The sequence below is a fragment of the Oncorhynchus kisutch genome, linkage group LG26 (assembly GCF_002021735.2).
Source record: "Oncorhynchus kisutch isolate 150728-3 linkage group LG26, Okis_V2, whole genome shotgun sequence".
Taxonomy (NCBI): domain Eukaryota; kingdom Metazoa; phylum Chordata; class Actinopteri; order Salmoniformes; family Salmonidae; genus Oncorhynchus; species Oncorhynchus kisutch.
Window position 1 is genome coordinate 16,385,818 of NC_034199.2, and position 21,654 is coordinate 16,407,471.

The 21,654-nt window shown below is 40.9% G+C and overlaps 1 protein-coding gene across 1 annotated transcript in view; it reads left to right on the forward strand.

The window, feature by feature from the left end:
• The first annotated feature begins 5,576 nt into the window (after nt 1-5,576).
• The window catches only part of LOC109871206 (glucose-6-phosphate exchanger SLC37A1-like), a 30,605-nt gene continuing 14,527 nt past the window's right edge, over nt 5,577-21,654 (forward strand). Inside the window, exons 1-5 of the mRNA XM_020462022.2 lie at nt 5,577-5,745; nt 10,220-10,457; nt 15,931-16,012; nt 16,653-16,758; nt 16,999-17,077. Coding sequence (XP_020317611.1) covers nt 10,402-10,457; nt 15,931-16,012; nt 16,653-16,758; nt 16,999-17,077 — 323 coding nt within the window. The 5' untranslated portion in view covers nt 5,577-5,745; nt 10,220-10,401. The remainder of the gene's footprint in view (nt 5,746-10,219; nt 10,458-15,930; nt 16,013-16,652; nt 16,759-16,998; nt 17,078-21,654) is intronic.

Here is a 21,654-nt window from a genome sequence, read left to right on the forward strand (position 1 = left end):
GTCGGTTGTGGAACGACATGGGAAGAAGAGAGATCACGATACAGAAATCTTGTAAAGAAAGCAGAAAGAGGGCCAAGGTAGGAAGCAAGAGTAAAGTGTTGGAGTGGAAAGTGGTGATCGTTTTTGATGAGACTACATGGCCTCACTTACAACCTATCCAACTAACTAATGCAGTAGAAAAAGAGGTAGGTGAAGTAAAATTGGCTCGGTTCATTGGAAATGGTAGATTGTTCATATTTTGTGGTAGCCTGGCAAAGCAAGACAAGATTCTGAAAATAGAAAAGCTTAATGGGAAGAAGATTAAAAGCAATGTCCCTGGTGCTTATGCTAGATTGAGGGTAGTCATCATTGATGTCCCATAGATTTCCATAGATTATATTAAATCAAATGTGAAGGGAGTGATGGAGGCCAAAAGGTTAATCAGTAGGAAAGAAGGTTAAAGAAGTGAATCAGTGCTGCTGAGGTTTGAGAATGTTATGCCTGGGAAAGTACAGATAGGATTTCTTTGTTTCAATGTGACAGAATTTGTCCCATCCCTTTAAATGCCAAATAATGGGAGATGTAGCTAGCTGTTCAATGTATAGGAAGGTAAAGAGTTGTGAAGTGTGGAGGGGAACATGATTATGGTCAATGTGGGAGAAATGTGAGGGTTAAGTGTTGTAATTGTGGTGGGGAACATAGTGGTGCAGAAAGAGGCTCAGAGAGGCTCAGAGATATATAGTTAGTCATGATTGTATGCAGAACCTGTAAAACAGATTGGTGGAACTACATTGTGGAAGGATGGAGCTTCCATGGCTGCCACTGTAGTAAGTTGACCTAATGTCTGGGATGGTGTTTCTGCTGGATCAAGCATGCTTAGGAGGCCTCTTCAGAAATCTTGCGCTCATGAATGTGCAGTGTTAAAGGACACTTTGATGATGAAAAAAAGTTGACTTCATAGTTTTTATTGGTAAGGTTATCAATATGACTTTGGTTGTGGAAAAAAATATATTTTATATTTGAGATTCTTCGAAGTAGCTACCCTTTGCCTTGATGACAGCTTTGCACACTCTTGGCATTCTCTCAACCAGCTTCACCTGGAATGCTTTTCCAACACTCTTGAAGGAGTTCCCACATATGCTTAGCACCTGTTGGCTGCTTTTCCTTCACTCTGCGGTCCGACTCATCCCAAACCATCTCAATTTGGTTTAGGTCGGGGGATTGTGGAGGCCAGGTCATCTGATACAGCACTCCATCACTCTCCTTCTTGGTAAAATAGCCCTTACACAGCCTGGATGTGTGTTGGGTCATTGTCGTGTTGAAAAACAAATTTTAGTCCCACTAAGCCCAAACCAGATGGGATGGCGTATCACTGCAGAATGCTGTGGTAGCCATGCTGGTTAAGTGTGCCTTGAATTCTAAATAAATCACAGACAGTGTCACCAGCAAAGCACCCCCACACATAACACTTCCTCCTCCATGCTTTACGGTGGGAAATACACATGCGGAGATCATCCATTCACCCACACCCGTCTCACAAAGACACAGCGGTTGGAACCAAAAATCTCCAATTTGGACTCCAGACCAAAGGACAGATTTCCACCGGTGTCCGTTGGTGGAGTTTTTTTTGCAGCAATTCGATCATGAAGCATTTATTTGGGCTGCAATTTGTGAGGCTGGTAACTCTAATGAACTTATCCTCTGCAGCAGAGGTAACTCTGAGTCTTAATTTCCTGTGGCAATCTTCATGAGAGCCAGTTTCATCATAGCGCTTGATGGTTTTTGCGACTGCACTTGAAGAAACGTTCTAAGTTACTGAAATTTTCCGCATTGACTGACCTTCATGTCTTAAAGTAATGATGGACTGTCGTTTCTCTTTGCTTATTTGAGCTGCGATAATCTGGACTTGGTCTTTTACCAAATAGGGCTATCTTCTACATACCCTACCTTGTCACAACACAACTGATTGGCTCAAACGCATTAAAAAGTAAAGAAATTCCACAAATTAACTTTTAACAAGGCACACCTGTTAATTTAAATGCATTCCAGTTGACTACCTCATGAATCTGATTGACAGAATGTCAAGAGTGTGCAAAGCTGTCATCAAAGCAAAGGGTGGCTACTTGAAGAATCTCAAATCTCAAATATATTTTTTATTTGTTAAACACTTTTTTGGTTACAGCATGATTCCATATGTGTTATTTCATAGTTTAGATGTCTTCACTATTATTCTACAATGTAGAAAATAGTAAAAATGAGTAGGTGTCCAAACTTTTGACTGGCACTGTATGTATATATCCTATAGCACAACGTGTGTATATTTTCATTTACAATTGAATTAATCCTTGAAATAAATAATACTAGCACATCAAATTACATTACTATTGTAAACTAACATACTCCCCTATTAACACAGGTCATATTTAGGCATACTGTGTTTTGGTTTATTTGAAAATAACATATTTATTGTTGATAACGTATTGTCAAAAGCACGTAGGCAATATTATTTCCTAACGATATCATTTAAATACTTAAATACAGCCTACTTACTCCTCAATCGAATCAAGGACATCTTGGTAATTATTTTCATAGTTTCCTTAGAGACAATCTGGGGCAGACACTCTATAAAACCATGTCTGCCAAACGAACACATTAATATCTGTGTCGCAGCCGAGCTCTCAAATTCAATGCCTGTGTTTCACTCTATGAATGATCAGTGCTATCCGGATTCCTTGGGACATCCCTTCCATGACCCCTAAACTATAACTCTTATCTTAACCATTTTACATTTCTACTTGATTGAGGTAGGGACATCACAAGGATCCCAGATAGCAAGTATCCTCTGGGAAAGCCAATGAACTCCTCTATTTGACTGAAAGCCACGGACACAACTCTTATGGTTCTGTAATGTAGGCTACTGGGAACTGGTAACAACATAGTCTGTGATTGGCCAACAACATTTAGATCTGTATACAGCAAGATAAGATAACATGCTTTCCCATGGGGTGTTGAGGGAAAGACAGATTACCTATAGATTGGACATAATATTTTCTAGGCCATTAGCGATAACAGGAAATACACAAGCCGTAGGCTACACTATAGCTCAAGGTGGCTACATCGGAATGTCAGCTTACACGGGAAAAACTATGTTTCTAACATTTATGGTTGAGATTGAATTCATATACATTTAAACTATGCACCTTATGACTTTCATTAACGCGCAGGCGTCACACAGACGTTAGTATGGCATTGGTATGACGACATGTTAGTTACACGTTCAATGGTATGTGACAGCCACACGGTGGTACTGTTAACTAGGCTGAATTTAGGCCTTTATCACCCCCCATAGGAGAGCATAGATGTGAGAAGGAATACAATGTGGCTGCTATGAAAGTGAACTGTGTTTATGATTGATCAGGGGTGTATTCATTCCGCCAATTCTGTTGAATAACTTTTCTTAAACGGAACGAAATGGAGATAAACATACCTGAATTTGTCCAGTAGAAGCTCTCGTTTGCAACTGATTGATTAATGATTACACCATAGATCAGCTAGATGCAGGCAAGAGTGTGCAAGGCGGTATTGAATGTTTCACTGTCTGTCACCTCAAATTTTCTCTTGACCTGTGCACCTACATTATAAACTTTCATTCATAGGCTAGGTTGTAGCAACCTCATGATGGGTACAGGGAAAATGTTAGTATCATGTAGTAGCCTAAACCTATCAATGTTACATTGAACTGGGTGAATGGAATATGAATGAGAGTCATCCAATATGCTGTATTATAAGGCCATGCTCATGAAAAGTAAAGATCATCCTCCCTCTTAAACGGCACCGGCTGCCACTGATATATCATGTACAGTATAATATATATTATCTTGTTACCTCTCATTCACAGGTATCCATCTCAATGAACCATGGAGTACCTGGAAGTACTGACACCCTTGTTGTCGGAGAGTCAAAGAATACATTTGGCATCATGGCTGCAAGGATTCTTAGTCGTCCAATCAGTGTACCCCTGAAATGGTCATGTGTGGCCCTCCACAACTATCTGTCCTCCACGGATGAAGCTCATGAGCCAAATGCAAGATACGTGGCTCTTCTGTATGTTGTCAGCACTGGATGTTCAAATAGAATGCATTGAAATTGACCTTTGTATTGAGATGAAGAAATGCCAACAGAGCTTTTTCAGCACACAAAAATAAACCATTATTCTTGCTTCTGGGCTCTGAAAGTAAACCACAACACAAAAGTGTCTGCTGAGAACAGATAAGCCAACATGTTTCTATGGCCTAGCTGCTACTCTCTAAAATATACTATGCACAGTCATCAAAAAGAAAGAGGACCAAGTGTTGACCATGCTATGCACAGTGTTGGTATGCGCAGGGGATTAAGGATAACATTGCATTGAAAATCAAAAGGCATCATGTCTGCACGCAACTCCATGTCTCTTCGCATGAATATACTCTGTACATATATGTAAATATATTTTGAATTCCCCTCATATACTGTGTGTACATATTTTATAATATATTAGTTTTTCCGTATCAAACATTTATTTTATGTTTCCATATTTTATTTTATGGAAAAGAGATTGTATGTGTCTGGACGATGCACTACGCTGCCTTGGTGACCAAATGACCGAGCGGCGCAGATTACTGTTCGATTTGATAACAGTGCTCTTCCCCTCACGTTTTCGTCCTATGATGTGGCAGGTTTTGGCCGGGTTCAACCGGGCCAGTATAAAATGACTCCCTCAATGTGTGACTCGGGTTCAGACACGTAACCGATCGAGAATATTGGTAAAAACATAAATAAACCCGCAAAAAAAAAGAATAAATAAACATCAATATGTTCAAAACTGTTGCATTAAGATCCTAACTTTTTTTTGTTCCATGTAAAATATGTTAAGGCTTATCATATATTGACAATATGTATCCGTTACTGGAAAACCAAACAGGGCTAATCTGGCCTATTTGAACAGGATGATATATCCTTATCATTAAATCCTATTAAAATAGGCCAACTACATGCTTTTTGGTTTTCCAGTAACAGATACATGTTTTATCTAATTCCCTTCTTGATTCACTTTGTTGCCACACCAAAATGCTTTCAAAAAAATATCTAGCCAGAAACATCAGACACAGCGGTTCCTTGTACTATTCTGACGTCATTTGTAGACCAAAGGAGAGGTTGGGCGACCAGTGTGATTGGGCGGATTCGATTATGCTGAGCCGCGGGGCATCGGGAGAAAGCGCGTCATCGGGAGAAAGCGGGGAGGGAGGAGCCCTGATATCAAATCAACCAGTTGTCTGTGCAACTTGGTCATTATGTCAACAAGGCAGCATGGTGCATCGTCCAGAAACATATTTATATTCCCTAAGTAGCTGTTTGAATGTTCTGACTATTTTTCATTGGGAAGGCAGATAATACAAAATAAAAAGCAATCACTTTCGCATGGGAAACACAGAGTCCAACTAATTATTACACATGCTTAGATACGTCACTTTTGTCTACTTCGCCGTGGGCTTTGAACGGGACACGTGGCTCACGCCTGGGAGGTAGCGCGGTTTCATATTAAATGCAATCACATTTCAACCAATGCAAAACACGCCTACACCGGCGAGATTTATCGAAACCCCTCACTGAAGTGTGACAGTTACACCTTGGTCTGAAAGAAGAAGGAAGTTGTAGTTGACAACCTGCCGCCTTTTTGGACGAGAAACAAGACGTGTCTTTTGGTTTCCCCCCTGTATTTCAACCACGGCAAGTTTGATAATGTCTCTCTCTCGGTGTCTGTGAATTGATGGGCGCGGCGATTTTCCACCGATCGACCTCCTTTTCTGTCAAGCGTCGAACGCACGAGGATGAGCAGAAAGTGAATTTGAGAGCACGGTTACGTGCACACAATAATGCGATTATTGTGTATAACGTTAGTCGAATTAATATAATAGTTAGATTCACAAATGTACATGTTTTGCAAGAATAAAGATTAACCTAATAGTCATATTTACATGGGCACATCTGAAATCAAGCTACCTGATGGCACTGATCAATGCAGACCATGTTAGTTTTGGGAAGGATATTTTATTCTAAGTAAGGACATACATTTTGTATGTGAAAACTACTTCAAGACGCACACATTTTTTTCCTGACTCATTTCGCGAGAGAGGGAGGCTCGCTCGGCTGGTGGTAGGACATGGACAGATTAAATAGATTGCTCGAAGGCGGATTAAAAGTGTTTACATTTCGAAAGATTGCCCAGAAAACTAGGTGTTTTAATCGATGTAAGCTACTTCGATTTTGACTTTATGGCGATTTAAGATGAGCAGAATAAGGTGTTAACATGACTATTGCATAATGCCTACTGCCATACTCAGTTTAATATCGAGTTATTAGTGTACATATAAACATATGTAAGGAAATTGGAGAAACGATTGGTTACAAAGTATTTGATGATCATAATCATTGAAAACATAGTATGGACGGTGGCTTACTAGCAAATGTCCTGCAGTATGCTTCTCTCTTTGATGGCTGTCACACAAGGACATCCTATTTTGATTATATATATATTTTTTTACAACAACCCAAGATAATTAGTATTTGGCTCTGTATACAACTAATCTCAATTGGGATGCTAGATAATAAATCCCTAAATTAGGAAAAATATATTTATTTTAAAATAACAGGTTACACCAGTATTGACTACTGAAGTTCAGTTGCCTAATTAACTTCAGTAAATCATTTAGAGGCTCTGCAAATGCCACACATCTAAATATAAAGCCTGGTCCAGTTGATGTGCAGTCCAAGATTCCAAGTATGAGGTTTTGCAATTAGCTCTACTGCAGGCTGCTGTAGTGAATGGTTGTGGTGGAGAAAAAGTTTTCGCGTGTTACTTAGTAGCCTATGTAGAATTAATCCATTCAACTTTCACTTTAAGTACTAAAATGACGGTGACCATACCATTAGTGTAAATGACTAATGTCGTGGCAGAGACCCATGATGGAGTTAAATTGTACAGTAGGCGTAGCTACAAGCAAGCCAAGCTGTCGCTAGATACACAGTTGGTGGTTCAGTGCTTGGCAAAGTCATGTTTTCAGACCAAGATTCCAGCATAGTAGGTTATTCATGTCTGGTAATAAAAGCAATGATACTTCTGCTGTCCTCTGCTACACATCTGATCCCCAGAGTACGAAACAGAAGTTGTTTGAATGCCAGGAATATATCTGATCCCTACTGAGATGAGTTGCTTGGTGGAAAGTTTACTGTAGCCTACAATGCCTTCCTTGGACATGTGCAGTGCATTTGGAAAGTATTCAGACCCCTTATTCCACATTTTGTTATGTTACAGCCTTATTATAAAATGTATGAAATATTATTTTTCTCACCAATCTACACACAATACCCCATAATGACAAAACAAAAACAGTTTTTTTAGACATTTTTGTAACTGTATTACAAATACAAAACTGAACTATCACATTTACATAAGTATTCAGACCCTTTACTTAGTACTTTGTTGAAGCACCTTTGGGAGCAGTGACAGCCTCAAGTAGGGTTGTACATTTTGGGGAATATTCAGAGTTGGAAACTTTCCTTGGGCATTTAACCGGAATATATGCTAATTAATATTAATACCATTTAAATGTAGATGTTTTTTGCATTGGATATATTTACCATATCATATGGAGACAGAAACATAAACCTTTTACCTTATCATAAGTAGACATAATTGCAAATGTTTAAATCCTTCCAAAATAAAAAACCATTTAGTTACAAATTGAACTTTTAATTAAATTAGTTGACTCTTCACATGGGATGATTTCACTGAACAACAAAAGAAAGGGAATATTGAATGATCCCAAATTATCCATTGTATGTTTTCAAATTTAAATTGATAGTCTAGAAACTAAAGCTTTGGTTGTCTTCCTCTCAGGCTTCCATGTCTTCTCCCTGGACCTCCTCAATGCCCACCTCTTGAACATCAGACTCTGAGGCCTTATCTTCACTGTCACTTCCCAACCTTGTTGAGGATGGCTCGTTGTCAGGGTCAAAAAGCCTAATTTCCTGGATAGCCACCATTTTTTCAACCCTTGTATTGGTCAGCCTGTTGTGTGCTTTTGTGTGTGTGTGTTCCCAAACAAGGACCAGTTGCACTCTGAGGTGGTTCATGTTGGTGGGATTTGGAGGATGATGGAGGCAACAGGGGAAAGAGCCTCAGATCCACCAAGTCCCTTCCGCCAGATGGCTGATGCGATATGTTGGCACGAGTACCATATTGCATCTCCATCCCAAAGCCCTTGCTTTGGCAGCTTCAATGTGGTGCTCTTATTCTTCTCACTTTGCTTGGTGAGGTACATTGCTGCTATAATTTGATGACCCTTCACATACCTAACCATTTCCTTGGCTCTCTTGTAGAGTGTATCCATTGTTTTCAGTACCATGGTGTCCTTGAGGAGCAGATTCAATGCATGAGCATCACAGCCAATGGTTGTGATGTGAGGGTAGGACTCCTTCACTTTAGACCAAGCAGCCTTCATGTTCGCAGCACCAGTGCAAATACCTTTTGTGGTCCTAGGTCATTGTTGACTTCCTTCAGCTCATCTGCAATGTAGAGACCGGTGTGTCTGTTGTCCCTTGTGTCAGTGCTCTTGTAGAATACTGGTTGAGGGGTGGAGATGATGTAGTTAATTATTCCTTGGCCACAAACTTTTGACCACCCATCAGAGATGATTGCAATACAGTCTGCTTTCTCTATGATTTGCTTAACCTTCACTTGAACTCACTTGCATCCAGCAAATTAGTAGATAAAGCATGTTTGGTTGGAGGGGTGTATGCTGGGCAAAGAACATTCAGAAAAACTTCCAATATACATTGCCTGTGAACATCAGAGGTGAACCAGTTGCATACACAGCTCGAGCAAGACATTCATCAGCATTTCTCTAACTACGTTCCTCCATTGAGTCAAAAACACTTCTGATTCCAGGAGGACCATGAGTTGTTGCTATCGATAAAGTCTCTGATTCATCATTTTCACCTCGACTAGAAGTAGAGGGACTTTTGTCAGAGGTTGCTTGTTGTGAGCGCTTAGGGAACTTTATGCACTTGGCCAGATGATTCTGCATCTTTGTTGTGTTCTTCACATATGATTTGGCACAGTATTTGCAAATGTACACAGCTTTTCCTTCTACATTAGCTGCAGTGAAATGTCGCCACACATCAGATAGTGCCCGTGGCATTTTCCTGTAAAGATTAGGTAAAAAAGGAGTAAAAATACAAATACAATTCCATGTACAGATAAATAGTTAAGCAGTTAGAAAATGAGTTGTTTAATCTAAGATAAATGTTTTAAAATAAAATGTGTATGGAAACAGGTGAATTAGGTGAGTGAATTAACACTCCCTCCCGCAGGCTCAAGCAAGCCAAAACCCACACGGTAGCAAAAACGAACTAGCAGAAATTAAGTTAGAAGTGATTTAAACACACTTTGCTATAGGCTACTGTTTACTAGTAAACAAAAAATCATGTATGTCATATAAAATATTCACCCCACCCAGTATTGTAATCAAAATCTACCAGAAAGCATGTAGTCCTCAGCTCAGACAGTTGTAGTAGTGTGGGCTCAATAGCATCTCATTAGTGTGCAAGATGGACATGTGATGGAAGAGTGCACTGTGCATGCAGAGGGTTGCAATTCCATTGAATTGGGGAGAGTTTAACCAAAATATGCCACAAGACCGAGAATTGCCTTGTGTATCCCACAAAAAAGGTTCACTGTTATAAGCAAACTATTTTTTGATGAATTTAAGCAAAATTCTCAGCAAAGGGTCTGAATACTAATGTAAATAAGGTGTGTGTGTGTGTGTGTGTGTGTGTGTGTGTGTGTGTGTGTGTGTGTGTGTGTGTGTGTATATATATATATATATATATATATATATATATATATATATATATATTTTTTTTTTATATATATATATATATTTTTTAATAAATTTGTCTTAACCTGTTTTCGCTTTGTCATTGTGGGGATTGCTGAGTAATTTCCTTTTATTTAATCAATTTTAGGATAAGACTAACGTAACAAAATGTGAAATAAGTCAAGGCGTCTGAATACTTTCCTAACTGTACATCGACAAAGTTTAAGTTATAGAACTTACATTATGGAATGGAGAGAGATGCCCATGCCAATTTCAGAGGCCCTGCTATGTTTGAAACGTTCTTTTGTTGTTTTTCCCTTTAGGAGAACACTTCTGAGGGGTTATTCCAGAAGGTTCTTGGCCATGTCTCCCAGGCCTAGTGTTGAGCTCACAGGGTTCTTCTGGCCAGAGGTGAGCTGCAGTTCTGTGTGTTGGTCATCATTGCTGTGAGATCTACCTATCTGTTGACCCCTGACCCCGCAGTGCCCGTTATCACCCAATCATCATGGCCCCAGTGCCACCTGGCATCCGCTTTTTGGCCTCCTTCAACAGAGACCAGTGGTGAGTTTTGTATGTCTGTCTGTCAGATCAATACTTTCTGTTGGTTTGTCAGTACAGGTCTGGCTTACACGTGAACTGGCTTACATGTGAACTTAGTTGTAAATTGTTGGTGACTTATGATGAAGAGACCTCAGGGCTCAAGCCATAATGTTCACGTGTGTGCCTGTGCAGGAGTGTACATGTGAGTGTGTCTGTGCTTGTAGCTGTTTCTATTTAGTCCTAATTATGTGTTTTCTGCAAGAGAGTGAATTGGCTGGGACACAGAGAAGGAGAACACTGTGCAAATAACATAACTGTCCTCTAAGTTCCCATACATCATGTAGAGTAGGGAATACGTACCATCTACTGTATAGCCCTGTATACTTACAGGCAGCTTAATGATCATGTATCCCAGTCATTATTAGGGCCAGGAGTTGTTCCTGCTCAGGAACAACTCCTGATCTTATTTATTATCAAGAACCCTGTTCTGAACCTGACTTTGAAGTATTTCTTATAGCTTTATCACATTTAATTGCGTTCAGACTGACTTGTTATACAGTGTGAGTGACAGTGGCTGTAGCCAGTCCAGTCTCCCTCTGCACTGTCTCCTATATCATATTTTTTATTTAACTAGGCAGGTCAGTTAAGAACAAATTCTTATTTACAATGACGGCCTACCAGGGAACAGTGGGTTAACTGCCTTGTTCAGGGGCAGAACGACAGATTTTTACCTTGTCAGCTCGGGGATTCGATCCAGCAACCTTTCAGTTACTGGCCCAATGCTCTAACCACTAGGCTACCTGCCACCCCGTATGTCTGGTCCTATCAGAGAGTTGGCGCCAAAGAACATGACTGACGTTTTACATTCTCCCAACCAATTGTGCATTTTTGGGGGATTTTTGGTTGGTTTTTAACTTATTGTGTACATAATGTTGGTGCTACTGTCTCTTATGACTGAAAATAACTTCTGGACCACAGAAAAGCAATTACTCACCGTGGACTGGAAGAAACTTTTTCCTTTAAAGAGTCCAATGAGAAGAATATCATGCTTTCACTGAAACAGATCCAGGCCTCTTGCACGAAAAGGGGACGCAGATCGGGGATCCTTCTGAGAAGCTGGAGGCGAGCGAGTAAACTCCCAATGCCTTCCATTCTTCTTGCTAACGTGCAATCGTTAGAAAATAAAATTGATGACCTACTATTAAGATTATCCTACCAACGGGACATTAAAAACTAATATCTTATGCTTCATCGAGACGTGGCTGAACAAAGAAACGGACAATATAGAGCTGGCGGGATTTTCCATGCAACGGCAGAACAGAGACGCTACCTCTAGTAAGACGAGTGGGGGTGTGTGTCTTTTTGTCAATAACAGCTTGTGCGCGACGTCTAATATTAAAGAAGTCTCGAGATATTGCTCGCCTGAGGTAGAGTACCTTATGATAAGCTTTCGACCACACTATCTACCAAGAGAGTTCTCATCTGTATTATTCGTAGCCGTCTATTTACCACCACAAAGTGAAGCTGGCACTAAGACCGCTCTCAAACAACTCTATAAGGCCATAAGTAAAGAAGAAAATGCTCATCAGAAGCGGCAATCCTAGTGGCCAGGGACTTTAATGCAGGCAAACTTAAATCAGTTTTACCAACCAGGAAAGAAAAAAAAATCCAAGACCACCTTTACTCCACACACTTTTGTCGCACTGCTTTGCTTTATCTTGGACAGGTCACAGTTGTAAATTAGAACTCGTTCTCAACTGGCCTACCTGGTTAAATAAAGGTGAAATAAAAAAAATAAAACCACACAGATGCATACAAAGCTCTCCCCTGCCCTCCATTTGGCAAATCTGACCACTGTCCTCCTGCTTACAAGCAAAAACTAAAGCAGGAAGTACCAGTGACTCGCTCAAGTGGTCAGATGACGCAGAAGCTACACTACAGGACAGTTTTGCTAGCACAGGCTGGAATATGTTCCGGGATTCATCCAATGGCATTGAGGAATACACCACCTCAGTCATCGGCTTCATCAATAAGTGCATCGATGATGTCGTCCCCACAGTGACTGTAATTGCAGTGCCTTGCAAAAGTATTCATCCCCCTTGGCATTTTTCCTATTTTGTTGCATTACAACCTGTAATTTAAATGGATTTTTGTTTGGATTTCATGTAATGAACGTACACAAGCAAATTGGTGAAGTGAAATAGAAAGAATTACTTGTTTAAATAAGTTCTCAAATTAAAATTGTAAAAGTGGTGCATGCGTATGTATTCACCCCCTTTGCAAGGAAAAGGTCTGGTGCAACCAATTACTTTCAGTCACATAATTAGTTAGATTGCATACAGGTGGACTAAGTGTCACATGACCTGTCACATGATCTCAGTGCATATATATACACCCGTTCTGAAAGGCCTCAGAGTCTGCAACACCAATAAGCAAGGGGCACCACCAAGCAAGTGACACCACGAAGACCAAGGAGCTCTCCAAACAGGTCAGGGACAAAGTTGTGGAGAAGTACAGATAGTTTTTTTTTAAATATCCCGAACTTTGAACATCCCACGGAGCACCATTAAATCCATTATTAAAAAATGTGAAGAATATGGCACCACAACAAACCGCCCACCAAAACTCACGGACCAGGCAAGGAGGGCATTCATCAGAGAGGCAACAAAGAGCCCAATGATAACCCTTTAAGAGCTGCAAAGCTCCACAGCGGAGATTGGAGTATCTGTCCATAGGACCACTTTATGCCATACACTCCACAGAGCTGGGCTTCATGGAAGAGTGGCCAGAAAAAAGCCATTGCTTAAAGAAAAAAATAGGTATGTGGGAGACTCCGCAAACATATGGAAGGAGATATTCTGGTCAGATGAGACTAAAATTGAGCTTTTTGGCCATCAAGGAAAACTGGTGCAAACCCAACACCTCTCATCACCCTGTGAACACCATCCCCACAGTGAAGCATGGTGGTGGCAGCATCATGCTGTGGGGATGTTATTCATCGCCAGGGACTGGGAAACTGGTCAGAATTAAAGGAATGATGGCTGGCGCTAAATACAGAGAAATTCTTGAGGGAAACCTGTTTGTCTTCCCCCAGCTGCTACTTGCTGTTTGTTTGTTACCTATGCATAGTTACTTCGCCCCCACCTACATGTACAGATTACCTCAACTAGCCTGTACCCCTGCACACTGACTTGGTATTGTTATTCTTATTGTGTTACTTTTTATTATGGCTTTATTTTAGCCTACTGGTAAATCGTTTCTTCTTGAACTGCACTGTTGGTTAAGGGCTTGTAAGTAAGCATTTCACGGTAAAGTCTACACTTGTTGTATTCGGCGCATGTGGCAAATAAGGTTTTATTTGAGGTGGGACAGTGGTGGTGTTCTGTGGTGTCACAGAGCCACTTACATGTTTTTCACTAAATTACTGGCAACAAGGAAGACACATAGCCAGTGTCCTAACTGTCCCCTTCCTGTCATGTCTTATGAACACAACCCCCTCCCCACTCGACACATGGAGAGAGAGATACAAACACGCACACATGCTGCCCAGCTGTTGTGAATGTGCAAAGGCAATCAGGGATTCTTCCCTCTGGCTACTTTCCACTCCTTAGCAATTGGTCTCTAGGAATGGTTTATGGTGGTGTTAAGACATCCAGACTGCCATAAGTGGCTGTGTTTGGCTCGTGCAGGGGCAGACCCACATCGAGGTGGCTGCGTTTGGCTAGGTCAGGGGCAGACCCACGTCGAGGTGGCTGCGTTTGGCTAGGTCAGGGGCAGACCCACGTCGAGGTGGCTGCGTTTGGCTAGGTCAGGGGTTAGACGTGTCCGGATATGTTAAACTCAATTTGTTTGCCAATTGCACAAGTCCACAAGGAAATGACTGAGTGAGTGGGAGAGTTAAAGGAACGGCACATCCTGGCCTTTGTTATACTTACCAGTTCTCACTGTGTACTTTAACATTGAATTACAGTTGAAGTCAGAAGTTTACATACACCTTAGCCAAATACATTTAAACTCAGTTTTTCACAATTCCTGACATTTAATCCAAGTAAACATTCCCTGTCTTAGGTCAGTTAGGATCACTCATTTATTTTATGAATGTGAAATGTCAGAATAATAGTAGAGAGAATGATTTATTTAAGATTTTATTTCTTTCATCACATTCCCAGTGGGTCAGAAGTTTGCATACACTCAATTAGTATTTGGTAGCATTGCCTTTTAAATTGTTAAACTTGGGTATAAAAAAAAGAAATGTCCCTTTTTCAGGACCCTGTCTTTCAAAGATAATTAATAAAAATCTAAATAACTTCAGATCTTCTTTGTAAAGGGTTTTAACACTGTTTCCCATGCTTGTTCAATGAACCATAAACAATTAATGAACATGCACCTGTGGAACGGTCATTAAGACATGGTAGGCAATTAAGGTCACCGTTGTGAAAACTTACGACACTAAAGAGGCCTTTCTACTGACTCTGATAAACACCAATAGAAAGATGCCCAGGGTCCCTGCTCATCTGGGTGAACATGCCTTAGGCATGCTGCAAGGAGGCATGAGGACTGCAGATGTGGCCAGAGCAATAAATTGCAATCTCCATACTGTGAGATGCCTAAAACAGGATGGACAGCTGATTGTTCTCGCAGTGGCAGACCACATGTAACAACACCTGCACAGGATCGGTACATCCGAACATCACACCTGCGGGACAGGTACAGGATGGCAACAACTGCCCAAGTTACACCAGGAACGCACAATCCCTCCATCAGTGCTCAGACTGTCCGCAATACGCTGAGAGAGGCTGGACTGATGGCTTGTAGGTCTGTTAGTAACGCAGGTCCTCGCCAGACATCACCGGCAACAACGTCGCCTATGGGCACAAACCCACCGTTGCTGGACCAGACAGGACTCGCAAAGAGTGCTCTTCACTGACGAGTCATGGTTTTGTCTCACCAGAGGTGATGGTCAGATTCACGTTTATCGTCAAAGGAATGAGTGTTACACCAAGGCATGTCTGGGACATGCTGGATCAGAGGGTGAGGGCTAGGGCCATTCCCCCCCCCCCCCCCCCCCCCAGAAATGTCCGGGAACTTGCTGGTGTCTTGGTGGGAGAGGTGGGTAACCTTACCAGATACCGACTGTTACTTTGATATTGACCCCCCCCCCCCCCCCCGCCTTGTTCAGGGACACATTATTCCATTTATTTTAACTTGTTCAGTTTGTCTCAGTTGTTGAAGCTTGTTATGTTCATACAAATATTTACACATGTTAATAAATGCAGTTGACAGTGAGCGGATGTTTCTTTTTTTGCTGAGCTTATCTAAGGACATATCTAGGATCAGATTACCCTAAACCCAAACCTCACATCGACCATTGTGGGAATGATTCATCCCTGACCACTCTATCAGTGATAGTGGTCAGGGATGAATGCTACCCACTGATGACCTCTATCCAGCCCTTCTCACTGCTGCCCCCTTGTGTTGTGTTGTCTCCCTCCAGGTACCGAGCCTTCACATTTAGCCTCACCTTCCTGCTGTACACCAGCTTCCACCTGTCCAGAAAACCCATCAGCATCGTCAAGGTAACGCGTGTGTGTAATATATTTATATATCTGATGTCCCTATAGGGAATTTACTGGACTATACTGGCATAGCACATAATAAGAGATTTACTAAATATACACTCCTATCCAAACATTAAATATACATGTTATCTGCACAGGTGTTATTGTAACCTGATCAGCCTCAATGTGATTCATCCTGCTACTATATCTGGGGCGCAACATTCTGAAATTGCATTTTCGTCCCCCCCAGTTTTATCATTGGAATATGATACAAAACGAGGCAACGGTGTGCTTTAGAACCATGGGACGCTTCCGAGCTGTCGGGTAGGCTGTTTGGAGTGTTTATCCGACTGGATACAAAATAAATTGTCCCCCCCCCCCCAAAGTTGCGCCCCTGTCTGTGACAGTATATCAGAATGACAGTGTCCCTCCCAAAGCAGAGCCAGGGATGAACTATTTATGTAACCAATGTTATCCCACCATTGTTTACCTTGGAACCATAGCATGGCTGGAAGCAGCTTGACATTTAGTATTAAATGTATTTTAGATTCATGTTTGACCAGCTATATATGTTGGGTTTACTGTAGTTTGTGCTTTTTTTTTTCAGTGTGTGCACACACACGTGAATGTTTGCTCAATATGATTAATTGTTCCACAGAGTGAACTGCATAAGAACTGCTCAGCTCTCAATGAGCTCTCCACAGCCAGTAGTAGCCAGCTGCCAAACCTCCACACAGCTGCAGAGTGCAGCTGGAAACCCTTTGGTGAGACCCCACTCAACCCATGTGTCCCCCCCCCCCTTTCAGTCTCTCAGTCCCTCTTTCTCCCACTTGCTCTACTAAATGTTATGCATCCTCTATCCCTACACTTATCACTAATCACACATTTGTTACTATTCATTCACACATTGTTGTCGATCCCCATAACCAAACCCAGGAGCCTGTATTCAGATGGTCCTTGGTTGAATTGATGTCATTCTCATGTAAAACTACCTCCATATCTAGATAAAAGCAACTATAAGCAGCTGCTGGGAGCCATGGACTACTCCTTCCTCTGTGCCTATGCTGTGGGCATGTTCCTCAGGTAAGGCTAAAACTAGGCTGTCCACATTACCTGATCAGGAATACCTCTGGGCTCTAGTTATCGGATAAAGCGCTTCCCCCATCTCTCATCCTTCAGTCAGTCACTGCAGAGTCTAGGGCTGTTGCGGTGACCGTATTACCGCAGGTGGTCACGAGTCTTGAAGTCAGTCAAATTCCACATGACCGTTTGGTCACAGTGATTAGGCTTCTCCAAGCTCTGATGCTGCTGATGGTCATTAGTAACCTACCAACTTGCTATTCGGCGTTCTATTGTCCCTCTCATCACTCTGACATCAATGCAAATGTATTCGAAAATCCAATCAAACACTTCATGAGAGTTCATGAGCTCATGTTGCGCAATGTTTTTCTATAGGCTATGAAATGGTGTGAGAAAACAAGAGTGATGGCCTCTTAAAAATAGGATCCTTCAGCTTTCTATAGGCCTACTATAATTTTTCTCAACTTTCCTAATATTAAGCACATTGCTTATTTTATAACATGAGTATAGCCTACCTGGCTGGCATGAAAATGAACCACAGGACAAGTGTCCTCCTTTTGGTACATAGATGACATGTGTTTGTTTTTTTCTCCTGCCACAGTTTGGAGACGGGTGCATGATAATGGTCCATTCTAAATCAAAACATATTTCACACATATATAGTATATGTAAAGACCAGATTAAATCAAGAATAGTCTGATGGGTGACAATATTAGCCTATCACTCGTGAATGATGCCCAGCGTAAGACAATGCCTTTTTTGTTGTTGCGGCTTTTATTCGAATCATGGGCCAGGCTACTTTATGTAGCCTGGCCCATAGGCCTACATTTTTTTTTATAAGGTTTGTATCACAACTAACGTGGCCAAAATAACTTCTTAAAATGAAGCACATTAATCAGCTTTACAATAGGTGTAGAGCCTAACTGGCATACATAAGCAGTGTGTGAGTTTCAAGTTTGGGGAAGATCATTTTCACCATAGAAATGCACCTTTTATAATAAAAGCATTACATGAATAATCACATTTGTGGTCACTTTTGATAATGGTGTTTTCCTGCTAATGGAGCATTTGTGCTTTTAGCCTTCTGCCATGTGCACTTTGCTGCACTTACAATGTGAAGAAACAGCCAGAACGTTTAGCTTTAAATGTTGCTAAACTATTAGATCTGTTGCGTCAGCCTCATTGCGTAATTTCTTTCTTTTTTTTTTTACTCTCGTGGTTGTATTAATTTGGGATCTATCGCATCCCGCAGCTGTCCCGGACTATGTTTGGAATATTTGTTTCTCACATAGAATAGGTCAACTTTGGTACTATGGGGGATAGTAGATTGACAGGCTAGTGCTTTTGCTGTTTGTTAGGCCTATTCTTCTTGATGGCTGACAAAGTAAATGTGGAAATCTTCAATATGCACCTCAGAATTGGATAAGTACGCGCGCAGTTGCGTCCCCGCTGCGTCTGTTTTCACTTGTAACCTAAAAAAAGACCCAATCACGTGATGAAAAGCCATGTGAGTGAGGGGTTGCTTTTGAGCACTCTGGGAGAAGGGCACAACCCAGCACTATGGGCCAAGGACACAACGGCCACGCTGCAAAAGGCATGGCTTTTTTTCCGGGTGCATTACAGCCACACAAAGGGGATGTAGCCGGGAAATTCAAAGCATTATCAAGTGCTTGTCAGATTGTGAATGAGAGACGACTGAGGAAGTGTGTGTGTACAGTCTGTGCAAAAAAAACAAAGCGGAGCTCGTGCCTTTTCAAGCAAATTTTAAAAAATCATTAGAGTTGCATCATGCAGCCTTACAATGTATTAAAAATCTAAACATATAGTCCAATGTTTGTAGAACAACTAAAGTTACATGAATAACTCAAAATTAAGCAAATAGAAGTATCTATTTCTTTGTTAGCCACATGTGCGCACTTCCTCACGTCGTTTGGAGAAAATATCCTTTCTATTTTATTCAGCTTTGTTCAGTAGTATTCTAATATAAAATCATTCCAAGCAATTCTTGTCTGCTAAATGAACTGGTGTAGGCCACAGCCATTTAACATAGCCAGATCAGGACCTAACATAAGGACCACTCAGAGTATGCTACTCTGTTATTCTGAAATGGACTACATTTTCCTATCATGTTTCTTTAGACCTGTCTAAAATAAATAATAGATTTATTGTGATGGCGTAGGCTATATTACATGGATTTATTAGACTTTTAAGAATGTAGATGTTCTATAGGTCTGTATCAGTGGCTTGTAGGCCATGTGCGGAAGCTAGGAGATGCTAAATGTGTTTGTTAATTAACGGTCAATTACCATGAGACCGACAGTTATTTGCTTGAAAATCACCGGCTGGTGAAATTTCGTGACCTCCACAGCGCTAGCAGAGTCTAGCAGAGTGTTTGTCCCATTTTGTGAATCCTTGGTTGGTGAGCAGACCCTGATTCAAGAATTTAAACTGATATCAATTATTTTTAGCCAGATCCTAATTGGGATATTGAATTTTATGTTCCTTTTGATGGCGTAGAAGGCCCTTCTTACCTTGTCTCTCAAATCAATCACAGCTTTTTGGAAGTTATCTGTAGTGCTGATGTTTAAGCAGAGGTAGGTTTAGTTTGTGCTCTAGGGAAATGGTATCTAGATGGAATTTGTATTTGTGGTCCTGGTGACGGGACCTTTTTTGCAACACAATTATTTGTCAATTTTTTTTATTTTACCTTTTTACTGTCTGGGCCCAGGTCTGACAGAATCAGTGCAGAAGATCTACACTTTCATTCAAAAGTTTGGGTCACTTAGAAATGTTCTTGTTTTTGAAAGAAAATCATGTTTTTTTTTGTCCATTTTAAAATAACATCAAATTGATCAGAAATACAGTGTAGACATTAATGTTGTAAATGACTATTGTTGCAGGAAAAGGCTGATTTTTTAAATGGAATATCTACGTAGGCGTACAGAGGTCCATTATCAGCAACCATCACTCCTGTTTTCCAATGGCACGTTGTGTTATCTCATCCAAGTTTATCATTTGAAAAGGCTAATTGATCATCAGAAAACCCTTTTGCAATTATTTTAGCACAGCTGAAAACTGTAGTGCTGCTTAAAGAAGCAATAAAACTGGCCTTCTTTAGACTAGTTGAGTATCTGGAGCATCAGCATTTGGGTTTGATTACAGGCTTAAAATGGCCAGAAACAAAAGTTTCTTCTGAAACTCGTCAGTCTATTCTTGTTCTGAGAAATGAAGGCTATAATATTAACAATGTCTACACTGTATTTCTGATCAATTTTATTTTATTTAAATGAACGAAAATGTTTATTTTGACCCCAATCTTTTGAACGGTAGTGTAGGTGCTGCTGTAGGCCCTCCTTGGTTGGTGACCGAAGCAACAGATCATCAGTAAACAGTAGACATTAGACTTCAGATTCTAGTAGGGTGAGGCCTGGTTCTGCAGACTGTTCTAGTGCCCTCGCCTATGTATGTATGTAATGTAATGTATGTACAGTTGAAGTCGGAAGTTTACATACACTTAGGTTGGAGTCATTAACTCGTTTTTCAACCACTCCACAAATTTCTTGTTAACAAACTATAGTTTTGGCAAGTCGGTTAGGAAGTCTACTTTGTGCATGACACAAGTAATTTTTCCAACAATTGTTTACAGACAGATTATTTCAATTATAATTCACTGTATCACAATTCCAGTGGGTCAGAAGTTTACATACACTAAATTGACTGTGCCTTTAAACATTCCAGAAGATAATGTCATGGCTTTAGGAGCTTCTGATAGGCTAATTGACATAATTTGAGTCAATTGGAGGTGTACCTGTGGATGTATTTCAAAGCCTGCCTTCAAACTCAGTGCCTCTTTGCTTGACATCATGGGAAAATCAAAAGAAATCAGGCAAAAAAAAATGGTAGACCTCCACAAGTACGCAATAGTACGCAAGTATAAACACCATGGGACCACTCAGCCGTCATACCGCTTCAGGAAGGGAGACGAGTTGTGTCTCCTAAAGATGAACTTACTTTGGTGCGCTAAGTGCAAATCAATTCCAGTACAACAGCAAAGGACCTTGTGAAGATGCTGGAGGAAACTGGTACAAAATTATATATATCCACTGTAAAACGAGTCCTATATCGACATAACCTGAAAGGCCACTCGGCAAGGAAGAAGCCACTGCTCCAAAACCGCCATAAAGAAGCCAGACTACGGTTTGCAACTGCACATGGGGACAAAGATCGTACTTTTGAGAAATGTCCTCTGGTCTGATGAAATAAAAATAGAACTGTTTGGTCATAATGATGAGGAAAAAGGGGGAGGCAAGCTGAACAACACCATCCCAACCGTGAAACGGGGGTGGCAGCGTCATGTTGTGGGGGTGCTATGCTGCAGGAGGGACTGGTGCACTTCACAAAATAGATGGCATCATGAGGTAGGAAAATTACGTGGATATATTGAAGCAACATCTCAAGACATCAGTCAGGAAGTTAAAGCTTGTTCGCAAATGGGTCTTCCAAATGGACAGTGACCCCCAAGCATACTTCCAAAGTTGTGGCAAAATGGCTTAAGGACAACAAGGTATTGGAGTGGCCAT